The sequence below is a fragment of the Triturus cristatus genome, chromosome 4_1 (assembly GCF_964204655.1).
Source record: "Triturus cristatus chromosome 4_1, aTriCri1.1, whole genome shotgun sequence".
Taxonomy (NCBI): Eukaryota; Metazoa; Chordata; class Amphibia; order Caudata; family Salamandridae; genus Triturus; species Triturus cristatus.
In genome coordinates, this window is record NC_140585.1 from 199,745,746 (window position 1) to 199,768,123 (window position 22,378).

The 22,378-nt window shown below is 46.3% G+C and overlaps 1 protein-coding gene across 8 annotated transcripts in view; it reads left to right on the forward strand.

The window, feature by feature from the left end:
* PNLDC1 (PARN like ribonuclease domain containing exonuclease 1) overlaps nucleotides 1-22,378 on the forward strand; it is a 374,781-nt gene that overhangs the window by 347,056 nt on the left and 5,347 nt on the right. For 6 of the 8 annotated variants that reach the window (XM_085650474.1, XM_085650477.1, XM_085650473.1 and 3 more), the window contains one exon: nucleotides 10,553-10,728. The exons of 1 other annotated variant lie outside the window; for it this stretch is intronic. In XM_085650474.1, coding sequence (XP_085506600.1) covers nucleotides 10,553-10,728 — 176 coding nt within the window. Of the gene's footprint in view, nucleotides 1-4,047; nucleotides 4,111-10,552; nucleotides 10,729-22,378 lie in introns of those variants that run through there. One more of the 8 variants, XM_085650480.1, reaches the window with a different exon arrangement.

Here is a 22,378-nt window from a genome sequence, read left to right on the forward strand (position 1 = left end):
TCTATATATTTGGTTCTCCGTGAAACCCTCTTCGGAGCATTCCAGAAGGTTTCTATTTGTATAGGCAATTTAGGACTGCACCTGGTAATAGCATTCTCTCCTGAGAGGGCGGTAGCCATAGTGGACTCTATATTAGTCACATAAATCGAAGATTGTTCAAACAAGTCTTCAACTCCATCTTTGAGTTTTGAGTTCTACCTTCCATAGATGCCTTTGTGACTCACCAAAATAACTGATGTAAGAGATTGTCTTGAATGGACAGAGAACCTAGTAATTTCTGAAACGTCTTCACAAAGAACTGGACATGGCCATTTTATATATGCCCTTTTCCTGAATCCTCTTATTCCAAGGGTTATTCAGAGTAACAGGGAATACTGTACAGTGAGCTGGTGGCTCCACATTGTTCTTTACATATCTGGTGCTCTGATGTATGTCTCTGTAAAGAGATCCCATCTGCCCTCTCAGAGGAAACATCTTCTGTTCATTGAAGAAGGGACTATTCCGGTCCTACTTTTCATAACTCTCCTTGAGTGCATGATCCCTGTGGGCTGACCTTTTGAAACCTAAGTCTCTGAACAGAGAACTTGTAGTTTCTTGTGGCTGGCATTAAAATGCTCTCTGTTGGAGAGTTCAGGTTCTGTCAGTAGACATTGACCAGGAACCTGTACATGTTGGGTAGATAATTTAGTGTTCTTTTTTCATCAGATATCTGAGACAGGAGTGCTATACCGACAAGAGTTACCTTGCAACCATTGCAGACTACTAGACTGGCTTCAAGAGGCCTTATCCAAGGCCAATGAGGCCGCCAAATGATATCTGAGTGGCCACATGCATTTGTTCTTTTCATTATGGCGTTGTGGCACCTCCATGCACTTTAATATGGCACTTGCTAGGCTAGTGCACCAGACCTTCTAGCCAATGGCATCATGTAAATTGGCTTTCCTTTCATGGACATCCACTTTTCTAGTGGCTATATCATCACCCATACTCACATGCATATCTCATAGCTGTTCTCAACATTTCAAAAGAACAGGTCGGTTCTCTGAACCTGCTGTTCTTTCATTCTTTGAATGTTTGTCTCACCTGAACAAAAAAATTGTACTCCTGACTTTATTTCTGCATCTTTCTGACTCATTGGCTCAGGAGACTATCCATCCGCTGGACATTAAAGATGCACTGCACTTTTATCTTCATTGCCACTGTAGAACATCATGTGCCACTCATTTCTAGACTTATCGTAGAGCCCAACATGTGTTAGGACATACTCTCTGCTACAACCACTTGATGGTATTCACTAGCCCCATTACTTTCAGAAAATTATAGGATAGTTATGTGGGCTACTTTAGAAACATTATGTTGCTTCCAGTGCAACACAAAGATTGGCCAGGTTGTTCTTATCAACATGTTCACCATGGCTGAAGTATGCTGCCTTTTCTTTCCTCCTCCCTCTTAATTGTCATTATCCTCACACAGTGAGAGGTGTGAGAAGAGCCAAGAGCCAGCATTGTATAAAGTTACCTTAATGATGACTGTTAGACCCATCAGCCTTTGGGTGGTGTTACCCCAAACATTTTGTCTACTTACCCCCATTTTTGCCGAAATTTGGTTTTGTTGGTCTTAGGACTCTTTGCACTTTACCACAGCTAACTAGTGCTAAAGTGCTTGTGCTCACTACCCTAAACATGGTTTGATTGGCATACACCCAATTGGCATATTGAATTTACCTTTAAGTCCCTTTTATAGTGGATACCGTGTACCAAGGGCCTCTAAATTAAAAGCTACCAGTGGGCCTGCCATCTAAGTAGCACTCTAAAACATGTCAGAGACCTGCCATTGCCGCCTGATTAAATTGTGATCTAGCATGTCAAATTGTCATTTAAAACCCCTTTCCAAGCCTTAAAATCCCATTTTATTGCATGTTATTCCACCTTTTCATCAACATTTTGAAGTTTGCATTTTCCTGCTCTTGGCACTTTGTGCCTTCATCATGTCTTGGGCCTCATGACTGGGTATATTTGACAGTTAGATGCTGTGAATTCCTTCCAGGTAGTCCCACAATAGACAGATTAGTTGTGCCTCAATGGCCATCTGCTGGCTGGATAGGGGTACGGTATTGAGCACAACCCCACTTGCACCTGACTAGCCTATGCTATGCCTGTACACAAAGGGCCTAACGACCCTGTATTGCACTGCAGTCTGCTAGAAGCCAGGGAAGGAGAGTCAGGAAAGTCATGCACTTCAAAGAACCTTTCCAGAAGCTCCTCTCACCTTCTGGAAGAAGGGCACCTATGTATAGAAATAGGACCTTCTAATCCACACTTCAGTTCACTACTGGACCTGCGGAAAGACTCTTAGGACTGCCTGCTGCTGTGACCTGCTGTGCACTCTGCCATACTGCTACTGTACCTGGAATGACTGCTTAGCTGCCTTTTATATTCATCCCTGCATCTTAACCTGTACCTAGGATTGTCAGAAGTGACTGCAAGGGCTAGTTTGCTTGCCTCTTGTTCAGAGCCACAGGGACATAATCTTCAACCTGGACCCAGCCTGAGTCCTGAACCTCCAAGGGTTGTCCCACCAGTCCTGGACCCTTGGTTGTGGTGATAAAGGTGCCCTGATGGGCAATTTCCAAAACTGAGGACTTAGACAAAATTTGGTCAGAAAGTGCTCTGAGAGCCAGGAGCAGACCGGGACCAACTTGCTCGCTTGTCCGCTTGAAGTGCATTTCTGGTTGAATTGACTTTGCGGCTTCTCCCTCTACATTCTTCTCTGCAGCAGCAACTCCGTTTCAGCAGTCTTTCTGCTACAGCCCTCTGCTTAGTCTTGCTGGAGCTTTTTGACTTTCATTTCGGCGATTAAGTCAGAATGTAGAAATCTTCACTGTGGCTTCGATCCAAGACCATCCGACAATGACGTTTCTGCTTGGACACCTCCTGCAGCCTTGCTGCTTTGAACTTTATGGTCACAGTTTTCTTCAAGAATTTTTCTTGGTCAGAAGGGTAATCCATGACTGGGTCTAATCCACTTCTTGCATTCAAACTGTGATCCATTGTGGTCCACCTTAACTGTTGACTTTCTCCCTGTCTCGTGCAATTAGATGTCCATACTTGACGCTTTGATCTTTTAGGCACTAGTTTTCACTAAAAGGTTTAAGAATTCAGAACTCTGGCCCAACTGATTTCATTTTTGTTGTTTTGCGGTCAAATAATTTATTTTAAGTTTGCTCTGTTTTTCTAACTTGGTTTTGGATTTTTTCTTGTGTTTGTGTTTTCACTTTATTACTGTTTGTGTACTACATAACTACTTTACCACTTGCATAGAAGTTAAGCCTGACTGCTTTTTGTGTTAGGCTACCCAAGGTTAAGCGCAGATTAATGTTGTGACTTTTTGTTGTTCACCCTGCAAGGAATTGTGGCTGTTGCTTGACCAGGGCTCACACCCCGGTCAACCACCAACCCAATTTCTCACCATGATGGTTAATCTTAGTGTGTAGCATCCTTCTCATTATCAACACCCTCTCACTCACCCTTAAGATTTCATTCTGAACAAACACGCAGATTGTCTTCTTTATGTAAAATGGAGAAAGTGTTTTCATATGTACAGGGTCTGGATGAGGGCATTCCATAAACAAGGTGAGCATGTTGTACTGGCAGACAAGATTCTGATCCTGCTGCTTTGTGGGAGGGATACCCATATGTTGAGGAAAAGAGCCTTCGATAAATTGTGAAGGCAGCTCCCCAAAGTTCAAAATATCAATTTTCTATACCAAATTAGATGTTAAAAGTCTTGAAAGAAAATAATGGAATTGACCTGTAGTATTGCAAGAGTGTTCGTAAAGTATTTTAAATCATGCATATCTGGAGAGTATCCTATCATGACAGGTATGTAACTGCTGCCTAATTTTGCCATGTAATAGTGCTTACAGACATTTGAAAGTTGTTTGTCTTGGAAGAAATCTTTGGTTGCAGCATATCTTGGGACTTCTTTATTAGCTCGCAATGGACCAGGACAAAGACTCCACCTCAGGATGTTCTTTTCTGTCATCAGGTTCGGACGTTTCTGCTCTAGTTCCGTGACAGTCAATGAGTTATCTGCCCCTGTCGACTTCAGTCATTGGGTATACAGATCCATCATCGGAAGAATCCGCTACTACAACATCAGTGACTGCGTTCCTTCAGTTCTGAACCACGCTGGAACCGTTCCTTGCCAGCACTCCAGCTGCATTGAGAATGACTGTTGTGGGAGAGAGTTAAGGAGAAAACACCATTCCAGGTATGCTCAAGGTGTAATACCAAATACCTGTGGTCAGACTGGCACCAGGTTTGGAACCTCTGCTTGTTGCCAGAGCATGAGGAGTCCACTAGCTCTGCTTAGAAGGCATTTAAAAATAAAAAGACACTAAGATACCAGCAAGAACCCTGCTGGGCTCATCATAGCCTGCAGCGTGAAGACACCACCAACATACCAGGGATCTTTGACATCAAGGGTGTCATTATGCATTCCAGCAGTCATTAGGTAAAACGCCTTGGTGTTTCGACTTTGAGGAAGAGGCCATAATTCTACAGCCAACATGATGGCCCAGGACAAAAGGCTAGAGGCTCTACCCAAGATCGACCTTTCAGAAATTGACCTCTCATGTAGTCTCAGTAAGAGGTTGAGTACTCTTCCTGTGGGTTTGGCTATCCAGCCACCAGACTGGCCCCAAAAGACACCGATCTTTGGGTTTGCCTCGTGGCTTTGAGAACTCTCGACCCCAAGAGGCCTCTTGACCCCTGCTATTCCTTTGAACAAGGGATACAAGTCTTGGCACAAATCAATGCCAGGTCAGGCAGAGACTTTAGAAATCCACCCTCGCAGTTGACCTCCACAAAGCCAGCTCTGAAAAAGGATCTTGATGTGAAGTTTGGAGTCGAGTAAACCTCTCGTTCCATTGAACTGCCCAGAGTTACCTGATGTCAGCAGAAATTCTGGCTCAACCACAATTTTTGGTGAGCCGTCCCACACTGCACACACCATAGCCCATACCCGGGGGATAAAGAGTGAAGGAAGAAAAAAGAGCTGATCTCGTAGGGATAATAGTTCTATCTGATCCCCAAGAAATGTAGAGACTAGCCCTAGTTCACAAATTTAGTTATATTCTCCCATACCAAGACTCCACCACTACCATAGAGACCACCATCACCTCTTTCCTCACAGACTCAGATAAGGGGACTCCTTATGACATGCATGACCAATGTTCAGAGTCTCCACCACCTGTGGATAGGGATGACTTGTGGAATGGCTCAAATGTTGATCTCAGGATGACAGAGAGTTAGGGCGCTGCCAGGTAAAACCTATTCCTCCAGATGATAATATTGTCTACCAAGCTGTTCTCCAGGGGACGGCTAGCCATCATAAGGGGTACGCTTTTCGTTTTTGAAGATGTTGGCATTCTGGTGACGGCACACCCAACATCGATAAGTCAGTTCAGTAATTACCAGTGCCTAAGAGCATGACAAAATGTAGTACTGAAAATTGTGAAGACCCATTAAAGGTAAGGGTTGTCAATCCTTGGATGGAAAAATATGTAAGCCTACCCCAGAATGCTTTACCTACATCACTACTATTGTACCACCAGATTGTGTGGTCGCACACACAACCAGAAGAATACTTTGTGTGAAGGCAACTGGAGATGCCACTCTCCAAGAAGGGAAAAGATAGATGTGGCAGTTAAGGGGGAGGCACTAGGGCTAGTCACTCAGTGGAGAATTGCTAACTCAGACTGCTCTCGTGTTACATCAGATGCCACTGGGAAGAGGTAGAGCAGTTAGTAAAATAACTGCCACATCGTGTATCGCGAAAGGGATTGAGAGCTCATGGCAGAGGAGCAGACCCCTACACCCTTGCCCTGCTGAAGAAACCCACCTACAGAGACACCAGCAAGAGGGCCAGCTGGTTCACCCCAGAACTCATAGCTTCCAAGCAAGCTTGCCGGAAGCTAGAGAAGAAACGGCACAGTGAACCCTGCCCGGACAACCACGCAGCACACAAGGACACCATCCGCAACCACCACCACCTCATCAAGGCTGCCAAGAGACCTCCTTCAAAGACCGCCTCGACAACAACGCACACGACAGCAAGAAGCTCTTCAACATCGTGAAGGAACTCTCCAACACCGACGACATCCCGCCATCGCAAGCCATGTGCAACTCCCTCGCCACTTTCTTCCACCGCAAGATAGCAGACATCCACGACAGCTTCAACACCCAGACAGCCCCAACAGACAGCAACACAACAGACTCCCCTCACATCATCGACCACGACCCCTTGCTAGCCTGGGCCAGTGTGAGCATCGATGACACCATCAAGACCATGAGCACAATCCACTCTGGCTCTCCGTCAGACCCATTCCCGCACCACGTCTTCAACAAAGCAAGCAGCTCCATCGCACCCCACCTGCGCAACGTCATCAACCTCTCCCTCGAGACCGCAACCTTCCCAGAGAGCTGGAAACAAGCCAAGATCAACGCCCTACTCAAAACACCCAAGGCAGACCCAAGAGGCCTCAAGAACTACCGGCCCATCTCTCTGCTCCCATTCCTGGCCAAGGTCATCGAGAAGATCGTCAACAGACAGCTAACCCAATACCTCGAAGAAAACGGAATCCTGCACCCTTCCCAGTCAGGGTTCCGCAGCAACCACAGCACCGAGACCGCCCTCATCGGCACCACCGACGACATCAGGACCCTGCTGGACAACGGTGAGACCGCAGCACTCATCTTCCTAGACCTCTCTGCCGCCTTCGATACCGTCTGCCACCGCACACTACGTGCACGCCTCCACGCCGCAGGGATCCGAGACAAGGCTCTGGAATGGACCACATCCTTCCTCTCAGGCAGAACCCAGTGCGTCCGCCTCCCTCCATTCCGATCCGAAGCCTCCGAGATAATCTGCGGCGTACCCCAGGGATCCTCCCTCAGCCCGACACTGTTAAACAGCTACATGACCCCGCTTGCACACGTCGCCCGACAGCACGACATAATCTCCTACGCCGACGACACTCAAATGATCCTCTCCCTCACCAAGGACCCCATCACCACCAAAGCCAACGTCCACGAAGGAATGAAGGCTGTCGCCAACTGGATGAAGATCAGCCGCCTGAAGCTGAACTCGGACAAGACGGAGGTCGTCATCCTCCGCTCCAACCCTTCAGCCTGGGATGACTCCTGGTGGTCGACGGCACTAGGGACAGCCCCGACACCCACAGACCACGCACGCAACCTGGGAATCATCCTAGACTCAACGCTCTCAATGCCCAAGCAAGTCAACGCCGTCTCCTCCTCCTGCTTCAACACCCTCTGCATGCTCCGCAAGATCTACAAATGGATCCCAACAGATACAAGAAAGACAGTCACCCAGGCCCTCGTCAGCAGCAGACTCGACTACGGAAACGCCCTCTACGCGGAAGCCCTGACCAAGCTCATCAAACGACTACAACGCATTCAAAATGCCTCGTCACGACTGATCCTTGACGTACCACGCCACTGCCACATCACCCCCCACCTGAGAAACCTGCACTGGCTCCCCGTCAACAAGAGGATATCCTTCAAGCTCCTCCTCCACACACACAAGGCACTCCACAAGACCGGCCCTGCCTACCTCAACAGACGTCTCGACTTCTACATCCCCCAACCGACCGCTACGCTCCGCCGACCTCTCACTAGCCACCATCCAGCGCATATGAAGAACTACCACCGGCGGGAGATCCTTCTCCCACCTCGCCGCCAAAACATGGAACACCCTCCCACTGAGCCTACGACAGACCCAAGACCTGCCGACCTTCAGGAGAACACTCAAGAGCTGGCTGTTCGATTGTTCGATCAGTAGCAGACCCCCTCTCCCCCTCCACCAGCGCCTTGAGACCCTCTCAGGTATGTAGTGCGCTTTACAAATGACTGATTGATTGATTCACCATCTTCAAATCCAACATCTGATGCGCCCTGGATGCCACCAGGACTGCCTCCAAGTAGGTGAATGCTAGCATTCTACTCTGACGTCATGCAGGGTTTATAGTGTCTGGATTAAGTCTGAAGTTCAACAACATCTGTTAAATGTTCCATTTTATGGAGGACATCTATTTGGAGCACAAGTAAAGCCTGCCTTTCTCCAGCAACAAGTAAGAAAGAGCACCAAAGCCGCTACCACACTCCAAAGCCAGGGATTCCACTGACAGCAGTCATTTGAATGGAGGTCCACTTCCAGAGCCTATCAAAGAGGTGGGTATCATGGAAAAGTGTGAGAGGCATTGGAAGAGGTGGCTCTAGCACAGTGACTCACCTTCTATTCCCTCCAATCACACAACACTACTATAGTGGGACGAATTCTATTATTCCTTCTTAAGTAAGAGCAAATAACCTTAGCTGGGTGCGCTCTGTAGTGCAGCAGGATACTGCATGGAATTCCACACCACAACTCCAAACATGCTGCCAAAAACAGTAATGACTATTGCAATAGGAAATATGGGTGCCACTTATCAAGGGCACCATCGAACCTCTGCCCTCTCACCAGTGTGGATAAGATGTGTATTCCTGTAATTCCTTATTCTGCAAAAGTAAGGTAACCTCAGCACTTCAGAATAATCATTCTTCAAGAGCTCATTCTGCTGCTGTACACAGGAGATCGCATGATGACCCTCAACCTCAAGTTCTCCTCCTTCCACAGCCCCCATACATCCAGCGCATCACCTGGGCTTTGTGGTAAGTGGATATCACTGTCAAAGTGTGCCTGTCTGGGTCTCAGCAGTGATCCTGCACCATGATCCTGCACCATCAAGCCAGTTGTATCTGACCTTTGGCTGAAAAAGAGCAACAACCAACAGGAATGCCTAACACTCTCAGGCAGCAGTGTCTCTGTCTCGGTTGCACAAGCTAGGGTTCATTGTCAACGCAAAGGTTGCATCTTCGACCTCTGCAAACCCAACGTTTTCTAGGAGCGGTGTTAAACAGTGTCAGTGAAAGCCTCCCCAAACGAGAAGATCAACAAATGGCATAACGTCACCTCTAGGTATCGACATCCTCAGTCGATTACATAATCTCGGATCTTTACTTATGCTTTTGCTCCACTACCTCTGGTCCCATATGCAGTGAAGAAGGTGATGCAAACATCCATGCCCCTCATTCTGGTTACACCAACTTGGGCTAGACAGCCATGGCATTCAATGTTACTAGACATGTCAATCCATCCACACAATAAACTACTGATCAGGCTAGACTTCCTGACTCTGCATCAGTGGCAGCTGAAACATCCAACCCTCAGGGAAGTTAAAGTAGTGATTTATCACTCATGCTCTTTGAGTTAGGGTACCTTGAACTCCCAGAGGATTGTATGCAAGCCCACCAAGAAAGCTTGCTATTCTGCAAAGTGGAATTTTTGTTTGTTTATACTGCTTATGAAAACCAATAGAACCATTTAAGCCATCAGTGCCGGATATCATTTGTTACCTATTGCACCTTCAAAAGCCGGGATTAGCACTTACTCATTCATTTGGCTCAAGTAGCAGCTTACATGGAGAACATGCGGCCCTTGTCTCTATTCACCTTACCTGTTGTCAAGGACTTCATTGAGGACCTTAAAAGAGTAATTATTCAAAAAATCCACCTACCCCTGCCTGTAACCCGTATATAATGTTGGAAAAACTTGCAGGACCTCCGTTTGTGCCCCTGTACACTAGAAAAATGCAGCTTCTGTCATGGGTGGTTGCCTTCCTTGTTTCAGTGACGTCACTAAGTACAAGGGACCTTGTTACTCATTGTTGCAGTGACTTCACTAAGAGTCAGTGAGTTGCAAGCACTAACAGTGGAGGAACCTTTTATTTAGGTACATAAGCATAGAATTGTCTTATAAACAGATTACAAATGCCTTCTAAAGGTAGTTTTCCCTTTCTGAATAAACCAGAAAATTGAGTTGCTCATTATCTTCCCACGCCCAGAGATAGTGTCTGATAGGACATTACACACGCTTGATGTCAAAAGAGCCCTTGAATATGGCACCTAGCCAATGCGTATAGGACTATAGAGCCTATCCAAAAACACATACTACAAACAGAAAACTTACCGTGTACCCATCTGTCTGTAGCTTGTGCTGAATTCACATGCACCCTCCATCCTCCCCAAAAGAGAGCTATGATTCATGATGTTGTACATTTCTTTGTTATTCAAGTATTCCATCTCACTTCACTCCACTGTCTGTACTGTCCCTCTGGACATGAAACCACCTGAGCTGGATTCTTTTACCCTGGTGAATTGTGAACTAAGGGAGGAGTCACAAGATATCTTGAGTTTGGAGACTTCTTTGAAAAATACAAATCTCACTAACATCTGCGCCCAACACTAGTTGTTAGAAGTATGCACAGCATGCTTATCTACAGTTTTACAGTTCTACAAGGTGCAAACAGATATTCATGGGATGAGGAACATTCTCCTTTCCTTCTTGGACATTATAGGCGGCGTAAATCTGTGAAGCAACTAATCCATTATATTCTTTTGTCTCTGAACTGTCTACCATGAAACCTCAGAATTTCTCGGGTGAGGATATCCGCATACGGCGGCCCCCTGCCTTGCTGGTCTGCGTCCAGGGGTGGCCAGGAGTGGATGAAGAGCAACTCTTCCGTGAGTTCAAGTCAATCTGCACCCTGGATGTAAAGCGCCTGGGAGAAGACCGATTTCTGCTTCTTGCTACAAAATTTAAAGGGTAAGAGTACTCCTCTCCAGAGCTACATTTTAATAGAATACCCTTGCAGTTAACAGTTGCCCTTCCAAGTATAGCGATAACAAGCTGGCCTGTTCTTGTACATAAGATATTTCAGGGTACAATACATGCTTGAGGGGTTCTTTCTGATAACCACATCACAGGAAAGATTCCATTCCGTTCATACCCCACAGTAGCCTCTACCGTAGACTCCGATATTGCAGTTATCTTCAGCTTCTCTTGAAGACATATGTGTGAAAAAAGAGAATACTGGGCACTCTAGAGACTAGATACACATGCTCGGCCTCCTCCTGCCATGTAGTGTTGGGCTCAGACTTGCATAACTTGTTTTTCTTATGAGAAGTCTTTTGATTCACAAGGTATAGTGACTCCTCCAATGATTGGTAAGGTGCATGGGGATCGACACCATAGTTAAATTGTTTTCTTCTGGTGTTGGGGGTTGGGTGTTTTTCGTCGGGGCTCTCGGTCAACGTCATGTGGTGTTCTTTGTCAGAGCCTCTTGAGTCACCTGTCCCAGGTAGCCTTGGACAATCCTTCATTGCATCAAGTTTTCAATGCCTCAGTCATGGTCCCCTCCCACCGCCCCATCAGATCCACATCTTTAGGTTTGTCGACGCCCAAACTCTGGGCTTAGCCCCTCCCTGGCCTTTCCCCCTCTCTGGCTTATCCCATCGACTCCCGTGCTTAAGAATGCGAGCACCGTGCTGGGTAAAAACACCCTTTTGCTACTCTCCACAGTGCCACTCCAGGTACTGTTGGGTAGATCAGCACGAAGTTTGCAACCTCTGCCTGTCACTGGAGCATAATGAGGTCTCCTGCTCCAAATGCCTTTCCTTCCCCTCCCAAAAGACCATCTGTAACTGTTGTGATTGTCAGCTTGCTCGATGCGCCATAGAACAGCACCAAGATGGCAATACCCCTGAGATCTTTGAGGAAGACATGGAAGAAGAGGAAGCCAAAGGAGAAGCGAAGGTTGAGCCGTTTGCATCCTTCAGCCCGGAGTCCCCTAGGACTCAGAGGTCAAAGACCTGCAGCCAACACCAGGCTAGTGTAAGAAGATGACATGTGAGTACTAGTTCTCACCACCAAGCTATTCACTGCCCCCCTGAGGGCCGGGCGTCAAACCCACAATCGGAGACACAGCCATCCGGTCTGCCACTGCCACCCAGCCGTGACTGGCACTGGCCTAAGGCTTCAGAACCGACTCCGAGCCCCAAAGCCAAGCAAGCCACTCAAGACCCAGCCGCCTCGATTCAGACCGCTCTCTCAATGACCTCTGGGGTCGTGGCACTGGCAGCAATGGACACCTCGGAGCTGATACACTTTTTAACGTCAAGGACGTCCCTGGAGTTGAAACAATTGTTCATTGGATTAGGAAAACTTTGGACCATAAAAGTGTAGCTTCACATTAATGAGGACATTAATCCTATTGCTCAACAATATAGTTGATTTGCATTTAATTTACAGAAGCATTTGAAAAAGAAATTGAGGCTTTGCTGAAACATGATATAATTGAATGCTGTACTGGTCCGATTCCGTAGGTGTCGCCCATACTGGTGGTACTTAAAAAAGACAGTAGAGGGTCTGTGTGAATTTGGTGATTGAAAGAGCATGATAACCAGGTCCGCACATTGCCAATATGATTGCCCAATTTAATGGTGACAGTCTTTTCGAACCTTTATCTAAACAAAGGGTATTGTCCGCTCGCATTGGAAGAAAATTACAGGTAGATTTTTACCTCTTCAACTCATGTTGGTTTGTTCAACAAAAGATTGATTTTCGGAGTGTCTTCTACTGCTGAACTTTTCCAAGATGATATTGGTCGCATTATACAGCGATTGTTGTGGATGTCAGCCTAGTGAGTTTAGCTACAAATTAACAAGTGTTCCACAAGAATTTACTATCTTTACAAACAGAAAGCAAATATGGACATGAGTTTCAAAAGGTTGTATTGGAATAATGCAAATTTTTGGAACAAATCAACTTGAAAACGTCAATCACTGAATTTTTGTATTTGCCCCAAAGTATACATTTGTAACAAGACATTTAAAGAGACTGATCTAGTATCAAAAAAGGTGCTCCAAGTGATTGCGCAATGAGAAGTGAAAATCAGTGTGACATAAACAAGTGAAAAAACACATAAATATTTACAATATGTACACAAGGGCCATGACCCAAGGATGAAACAATAACTAGCACAATGTACAGATCATTTGAGTTTGAATATCCAGCATTGAATGATATGGGTAAACCAAAAGACAGTCGATATTTCAGCCCCTAAATAAATTCTCTGGGGTCCTCATCAGGGCCAATATATGGTAGTCACCAATCCAGATAAATCAGGGGCCAGTTCTAAGTAATGTCAGTTTCTGGTCCAAAGTGCTCCAGAGCAGCCGCTGCGTTTCTCTCAACCTACTAATGCATACAAATGAGAAGCATCTGTGGCCAAGACTGCATCTCGTCCGTGTAAAGGAAACAACTTTTTCTTGCTACTGAGGGGCAAAAAAAATGAAAATACATAAGTGTGTGACGTTGCATGCGTCGTACAGAAACTAGACCGTAAGTCCATTGGGTTTGGGTGCAACACTTGCTCAGCATAGTGGACATGCAAACTCACATTGTAGAGCAGTCTAGCCGCAGTTAGTCACAGATTGAACACGCTTAATCTAAACCTGAAAAATAAAGCCTCACTGTTGTGTGGGCTTGTAAACACATTCACGAGTTTCTGTATAGAAAACATTTTACACTTGTTACTGACCACGAAGCGCTGCTCACTATTTTTGGCAGTCAAAAGGACAAGATGCCCCACCCCCCTTCATTGAGAGGTGGGAGTTACGACTGAAAGAGTATTCGTATACTATTGTGCATCGTCCGGGAAAAGATTAAAACCCTGCCATCTACTTTTCTCGAGTATCCCTACAGTATCAGAGTACCCCTTTAAAAGTGGCTGAGGCCTACGTTAATTTCAATGTGAAATTCAGTGCTCCAGCAGCCAAACTAGTGGAGCAAATAAGTGCTGCTACCAATGCAGATAGAAATCTGCTCATACTCCTTGAAATTATTTTGCATCAGTCCTGGACAACACATGCACAACATCTTGAAAATGACATTGAATATCAGAAATCTAAGAATGACAGTCATAAATAGCCAGTTACACCAGAAGGGATTATCTTACGAGGGTCGAGAATTGCCGTTCATGAAAATCTCAGACAAGCCATCAAAGTGGCGCATGAGGGATATCATGGATAAGTTCCCACTAAGTGAGCCCTTTGAGACCGTGTTTGGTTTCCTCAATATGGTTAACGAGTTGAAAGAGAGCTTCTGGCTTGTCACTGTTTATCTCCAAAAACAACCCAGCAGCCTTTAAATATGTTGGATCTTCCACAGCATGTCTGGTAGAAACTTGCAATTGACTTCTTTGGACCCCTTGACAGTGGGCATTGTCTCATTGTAATTGTAGATCGGTACTTCCGGTTTCCTCTGGTGAAAGACCTTCCATAAATCAGTAAAGACCTAGTTATTGAAAGACTAGAAGGCATATTTGCAACCTGGGGTGTTAAGTCAGTCCTAAAATCTGACAATGGTCCACCATTCAATGGTCGGAAGTTCAAAGAATTTCTTACTCACTTAAATATCCGGCATCAGAAAAGCACACCTCTCTGGCCACAGACTAATGGCATTGTTGAACGATTTATGAGCATTATTTAGAAAGCCATGTAGCGGGCTGTGCTGGAAGGACTTATGCTCAAGTCAGTTATTCATTCTGCTCTTCGTGTATACCGATCTACTCGCCATTCTACAACCCGCAAATGACCACTCCAATGTTCCAGAGAACCATGGTTCCCCCAGTTGACCACTGAAAGAAAAATCGATGCTGAGAAAGTTTGAATCACTGATTCATCTCACAAGTCCTGCATGAAGATGTATGCAGACCAGCGTCAATTTACTCGAGACGTTATGTTTTCGAAAAGGCAATCACGTCCTTTTCAGACAAGGGCAAAAATGAAAATCTGATTTTCCATTCTGTGCTGATCCATTGCAAGTTGTGACTACTGAGGGACACATGGTGACTGCTCATCATACTGGAAAGTCCATCACGAGGGATTCCTCAGATTTCAAGCACCTGCCTCTGTTATGTGGTTACATAGGCCTTGGACGAGGACTTCATTATTAAACGCTCATTCTTTACACACATTACCTTGTGTGCCCATATGGGATAATATTCTCTTAAATGCCATTGCTTACATTAACACTCCTTCGAAGGCCTATTATCAGGGCTTTGAAAATTCTGTACCAGGCTTAAGTTCATTGTGCAAAATGTTGATGTATGTTGTCTGCTCGGTGACAGCTCTGTAAGAGTAGAATCCACGATGACACCCTGCCTGGCGCTCCGGTATGGTATGGTAACATGGGTTGAGTTTATTATACACACTACACCAATCCTTTGTTAGACAGTTAAGCATTTCGCGATCACTGTCAAGGCGGCCAATGCTGGAATTCCTGCCCAGCTGCATCCTGTTTACCTTCCTGAAAAAAGAACGATGGCCTGCTCTGCACAAGAACAGGCTCCCAGATGAAACATACCAACAGTTAACTAGGGAGGTAGATCACCCTAAAGTATTCTGGCAGATTGGCACCCCCTAAACCCAATAGATTAGGAAGCACTAAGTAGAAGTATAGATATGATTATATCTGTATGCATATAAACAATGTAACAGCACAGTAGTTGAATTGTTTATTTTCTTTGTCATTCTCATAATGCTGATTGTTCTGTTTCCCTCTATTAATCATTGCAGCACACACATTTTAGACCAGAATCTTATTGGTTCAATAAATGTTTAAAATGCCAATTTGAGTATTTCTTGTGTCTCCTTTTGGACATGCATGAGTTACTAACGAAAGGGGCTGATCTGTTTCCACGATTTCATTGGGTAGTCAGGGTTGTCCTATTCTGTGGTTGCATATACCATCCGGTTCCTTGTAAGGCTAGAGAACCAGAGGGTGCACTGTGAGCTAGCAAGGACTAAGGCCAACATATCCTGTTGGTGTGTGTGTGGACTCTTTTGACATCTGTGTTATCCAAACGCACAGTCTTACTGATATAGCATGAGCTGTGCGATACCTCAGAGCTGTCTGTTCCGGAGATCAGGAGTGATAGTCTGTCATTAAAGCTGAAGGACTGCAACTGTGTCTAGATCGCCAGGGCCTGCTGTTGTTGCTTCTCCTGGGTCTCATCAGCCTCACACAACAAGATCTGGAATAGTGGTTCAAGCAACTCGATGACTCATTAAACTATGATGTCTATAGGTTTTCTTTCTTTTTCTTATTTAAACAAAAGGGAGATGTGGTATATTGTTTATTATTAAGTGCGGGACCCCTTTGGTCCCTAACTGACTCCGTAGTTTAGTGACGTAACTGATTGGGCATGGTTGATAAAACCTATGACCCAGTATGTGTTAGTTAACAGTTACACTCTAGAAAATTAAGACATGTAATACTGAGCTCCATATGTGGCGTGATTCATTTACATGCTACCGGGCTAGGGCAGAAGCTACTGGACTAGGGAAGATGCTACCATGTGCAGGATAATGTTATAACGGGTGCCATAGGTCTGATCTGTTTATTATGAAAAGTTATTACAAAGTCAGTGGGCCTGGCCAACTTATTGTGACAGACATGGTAAAACCAGCAGGCTTCTAACAGTGGGTTGTTATCACGTTTGCATAGGCTTTAGAAAGTGTTTTTGTTAGATTGAATCTCACAGATTAGTATAGTAGGCAAGGGTTTTGGTGATGGTGGCCCACCTAATAAACCATGATTAAAGACAAGTTGCAAAATGGTAATTGTTATCAGGCTCTATTAGCAAGGATTTTCTAATATTTTGACAATTGTGTTTCTACACATTTGTAATTTTTTTACAATATATTTGATGGTAGCCTTGTGGGGGAGGCGTATGACAAACACATTATGTCTAAGTTACTTTGATGAGAAGCCAACACCCAGAGAACCCTATGAACGCCGGGCATTTCTGAAAGTTAGAGAGCAGCAAGTCCAGCCTTGTGTGGTTTGTATGGATTTATCTACGTTTTTATTTTACTGCAGACCTCAAACTTTGGCTTTAATATTTTTGTGAGGAAATGTTTCAGAGTCCACAGGGATCCACAAATCTGTGTGTGCCCAGCTGGTGCTATGTTAGGTTGTTTACTTGAAAAGAGACAATGCAGAATTGAAGGAGAGAAGACTGATGTGGGTTGCGAGGCCGTTCCATGCTTTAGGAGTAATGTCAGAGAATGCCTGTTCTCCTAATCTGGTTCTGTGTATGCGTGGAATGTGTGCAAGTAGGAGTCCTGCGGAGTGTCTGGGTGGTTGGTGGAAGAAGATGCGACTGTTAAGGTAGGTTGGGCCTAAGTTGTGTAGTACCTTGAAGGTGTATGTGAGGAGTATAAAATGAGTGTGGTTATCAGTAGCCAGTGTAGTTTCTTGAGGTGTGGTGAGTTCTCTGTGGGAGGTTGAGGAAGCGTCTTTCTGCTGAGTTCTAAATGGTTTGTAGCCTTCTAGTGAATTGCTTGGTGATCCAGGCGTAGATATGTACCTGTACTCCAACTTGCTGGTGCACTAGGGTGTGAGGGACAGTTTTTGCAGTATTGGGATCCATTTGAAGATCTTCCTCAGCATCTTCAGGGTGTGGAAGCAGGATTCAGTGACGGCGTTGACTTGTGCAGTTTTGTGAGTATGCAGTCAGTGAACATTCCAAGGTTGTTAGTGTGGGTACAGGTCCGTGTTCGGTTACCCACCATTTGGAGTCCCATGGTGAGGTGTTCCTGCTGAAGACCTCTACTCCTGTCTTTTCTAGCTTGAGACAGTTGGCTTTCATCCAGTTAGCGGCTTAAGTTATGCAGGCGGATGACTTGTTTCTTGTGTGTGGGGGGGGGTCTTTTTTTGTGTATTAATTTTTTATTCAGTATCAGTGAAAAACACAACAGTGCGGTTGATGCGCAAAATTGTACACTCATGTAGGTTTTAGCATAATACATACATCTGTACTGGGATGGGGGAGGGAGTGGTTCAGGGAGGAGGAAGAAGTGGGTGCTGGGGTGAAGGGGAAGAGGGTAGAGAGGAGGATCTTAACAGTAGGGAGAAGGAGTATATTATATATCATATACATTGTCAACATTGATAGTGCACAGATGAGTTCCAACATTATAATCTGCAATATGCAGTATTCTGGTTCAGAATAGTATACACCATCTAGAGTGTTTCAGTCAGACCCTCCTTTGGTAGCTATACGGTAGACGTTGGAGACAGGTTCTCCAATCTAGGGAAAGTGGAGGGAGCGCTAGGCGACACAGACCTCTTGTCTGAGCTGAAAATGTGAAATGGGGGGTGGAGGAGAAAGAGGGAGTTAGGGGAACTTAGCTGTGGAGATCGCTGTGTCTAGTAGGCGGAGTTGTGAGCGAGTAAAGTCAGGGGAGTATCTAATGTCATCCAAAAGGATGACTAGGTGAGGGTGGAGGCAGAGAGGCATTGACTCTCTCAGGGTATATACGATATAGGACCAAAAATTCTTGATACAAGTACATTCACATAGAATGGGGGGGAAGGTCATAGCTTGTTCCCGGGCATCTCCAACACCTAGAATGTGGCAGTAGCACAGCCCGTTGCAGTTTCAAAGGTGTACAGTACCATTCGTGTAGGGTTTTAAACATATAAAATTTCAATTGAGCTGCACGAGTTCCCTTGTCCAGGGCCTCTACAATTTCCAACCAGTTTTAGGCCTCAATGGTAATTTGTGAGTGTATCTGCCAATTTGCATGAAGGTTGCGTAGGAGAGGCTGTGCGTACAGGTGATTGCTGGGCACCATAGAGTCTCGGCATCACTCCCTTGTGACGGCCCCACATCCATAGATATTCCACAGTAGGCGAAGATTACAGCATCCAAGGGCGGGGGCCAAAACAGCACCTCAGGCAGTGTTGTAGCTGTAGGTGCTGCCAGGCCTGCTGTGGAGGTAGTCCGAATTCCTCTCTTCGCTAGGCGAAGGGCATTGTCACCGTTTAACAGGACCTGATCCAGGATCTGTATACCTACTGTCTTCCATCAGGGCCTGTGATGTATTTGGCCATTTATTTGGATGCTATTGTTGCCCCAGATCGATGCTTTGGCGTGTAAACAGTGGTTTACAACCAAAAGGCAGTGTGCGCGGTGCCATGCGTTATCTGTAGCCTGTATCACTGGGTGTGGGGCGTATAGTTGGGGCGGTGTGGTCTCCGTAGAGAGAGCCGAGGAAGTGAGGAACGATTGTTCTGTTGCGAACCATTCTGGGGGATCTGGTGTTTCGAGGAGTAGATAGGCTAGAGGTGTAGGGCCAGAGAGTAATGTTCCACGAACCGTAATCCCAAGCCACCACATGAGTGGTGGGCCATGAGTTGGGATGTGGCTAGACTGGGGCAAGTGGAGCCCTAGACGAAGGCCCGTATTCAAGTGTCTATGTGGTGTAGAGTATCTAGGGGCACCATGACGGGCATCATCCCCAGGGTATACGCAAAGTGCTGCATCAGGACCATTCGTACGTCTTGCACTCTGCCCCACATGGAGAACCCAAGGAGGGACCACTTGTTGAAGTCTGTTTTCATTTGTGCGATTAGGTTTGTTAAGTTATCCACAACCATTCCTTCCAGGCCCCTGCTAACCCGGACTCCACGGTATTTAAGTCGCAAGGATTTCCTGTGGAAGGGGTAGTAATGGATTTCGGTCTTCATGGTTCCTGAGGAGAGTGGGAGAGCCTCACTTTTATCTCCGTTCACCTTGCAGCCGGATAGGGCTGCGAAGCGGTCTGTGACTTCTAGCAGTGCTGGTAGGGAATGCGGTAGATCTTGAAGGATGAGAAAGTTATCTTTGGCAAATAAATATATTTTGGAAAGGCCTCCCGCAATGGGTATACCCGCTATATGCAGTGACTGGCGGATAAGAAAGGCTAAATGTTCCATGGCCTGCAAAAACAGGAGGGGGGAGAGTGGGCCGCCCTGGTGTGTGCCTCTCCCAATCTGAAAGGTGTCTGATAGGAATCCCCCACAGTTGACCTGCGCCACAGGGCAGTGATAGAGCAGGTGGTCCTTGGAGATTAACTGGCCTCCTAGGTCAAAACGTTTCATGGTGGCGAAAAGGTATCCCAGTCAATGCAATCTAGCGCTTTTTCTGCGGCTAGGGAGAGGGCTACCGCATCTTCTGGTAAATCTTTTGCGTCCCATAGAGTGTGGTCCAAGGTGCGAAGGTGGTTTCTGGAGGAGTGGCCCGGGTCGAAGCCGACCTGTGTGATGGATGAGGGATGGGATGACCTTGCTCAGTCGTGCCGCTAGAATACTGGCCTAGATTTTTATGTCCCTATTTTAGAGGGAAATGGGGCAGTAGCTGTCGCATGAGAGTGGGCCTCTTCCCAGTTTGGGTGTGACTGTAATCACCGCTCTGTTACAGATAGTACCAAAGGATGCAGTTATTTCAGCCTCTTGCAGGGCAGCATGTAGAGTATCAATTGCCTCTTCTCCAGACCATATGTAACATTCTGTAGGGAATCCGTCTTTACCCGAGGACTTATGTTAGGGCAGATTGGAAATGGCTGTTGCAATTTCTTCCTTGCTGATGTCCCCTTCCCATAATTCTCTGCCTTTAGATAAAGCAGCTTAATGCTCTCAAGGTACGTAGCCAACTATTCTGCATGCCGGTGTCTCCGGGATAAACAGTTGTTCATAAAAGGAGGCAAATTAATTAACTATGTCTTGTGGTCGAGTAAGGACGTCGCCGGCCATACTTTGCATAGCTGGGACAGCCATCGCAGCTTCTCGTTGCTATTAGTCGGCCGGCTTTTTCACCTTGTCCGTAATGCCTTCTGTATAAGCACTGAATGGCGTTTTTGGCTTTGGCGGTATAGCTGACATTAGGAGACATACAGGCTAGTTCTAGGCAGTGGCAATTGGGTACTGAGGGGGCAGGAGAAGTAAAGACGAGTTAGGGAGATAATCTGGCTTTCTTGTTTGATGTGGCAGAGAGCCGCTTACTTATTGGCCACTGCTGCGTCCCTCATTAGTTGTCCACGAATGGTTTCTAGTGCAGCTGCCCATAGTGTTCTGCTGAAGGTTACTGATGTCTTGTTTGTCAGATAGTTAGATAAATATGTGCACAGTTGGGCTTTGCCCTGGGGTGAACGATACTTCTGGATGTTTAGACACCATGGTTTGCAGCCAGGAGAGACTAGGCTTATTGCAAGGGCTAACAAACCAGAGAATGGTTGGAGAGTTTGGCCTCTAATATGCAGGATTCGCCGACAAGCTCTACTACAGAATGGGATACGAGGAAGTAGTCCAGTGTAGACTGAGTTCTGTGGACCAATGATAGGAAAGTATACTCCTTGTCTGTCAGGTGGCAGAGGTGCCAGTGGTCCAAATCGCGATGGTCTGAGGCTATGTCTTCCGGCAGGGCTGTGTCCGCTTCGTTCCCCTTATCTAAGGGTCCTATCCTATCCAGCACTGGTTGCGGGCAAGATTCCAGTTGACTCAGATGATGTATCAGGTTGCCCCTGTCTCCAAAAGTAGACCGTTTAGGCGGAGAATAAAGGAGCGTTTGGTCCCTGTTTGGGCATATACTGAACCCACGAACAAGGATCTGTAACCTAATTTCAGCTTGCCGTATGTGTATCTGCCATCTGGATTGGACCATGTTTTAACAACTGTAATGGGTAGCAATTTGCGAAGAAGCATAGCGACTTCTCATTTCTGTGAATGGCCCCCCTTAGGCGTTGGCTTGTGCCATCACGCTGCTATGAATGACTTTGCCCACCCAGTTGCGGCGGAGTTTATCGGACTCCAAGACATCCAAATGTGTCTCCTATAGGAGAGCAACGTCTGCTTTTTCCATCTGGAAGTAGAAGAGCTCTTTCTTACTTTAGACATAATGTGTAAGACGGTTGCTGTTCCACAAGATGATGCGCAATGGTTGGGAGGGACAGGAGGTGGGAGCTGCCATTTGCATCCTGAGGGGCTCTGGAGAAGTCTGGTCGCTAGTGGGGGAAAAGGAACGGGGAAGATGTTAGTGTTTATGGAGGGGGGGCATAGTTAGGAGGCCAAGCTGTGTGATGTGTTGTGCAGGCGAGGCGGATAGTGCAGACAGGCACAGAGTTGGGCTAGGGTAGGATTGATATAAGGTTAAGGGGAGGAGAGGGATGTGATTGGAAGAAAGACTAACAGTAGGGGAGGAGGGAGGGGAAGATGGAGGTTATAATGAGAAGGAGGAGGGAGGGGTGTGAGAAGAAAGGTATGAAGGGGGAGAAGAAGGGGCAGGAGGAGTAGTCAGGCAAGGGTAACAGCCATGTGGGCAAAGTAATTACCAGGTGTCACCCAGTAGTGTTTAGGGCTGTTGGTCAGGGTCACCTAGGAACGTATTAAGTGGAAGGGGGGGAAGTTGCGTGCAAAAGACGCTCCTCTAGGGTTGTAGAGCTGTTCGCTCCGGGTCTAACCTTTCGGGCTATAGCATGTCGGGTGGGGGGGGGGGCCTTCGGGCAGTAGGGTTGTCTAGGAGGTGTTCTAGTTCGCCGACGTGGTCACCGCTAAGGCTAGTAGTCGATAAAGCATGCAGGGGAGGGGG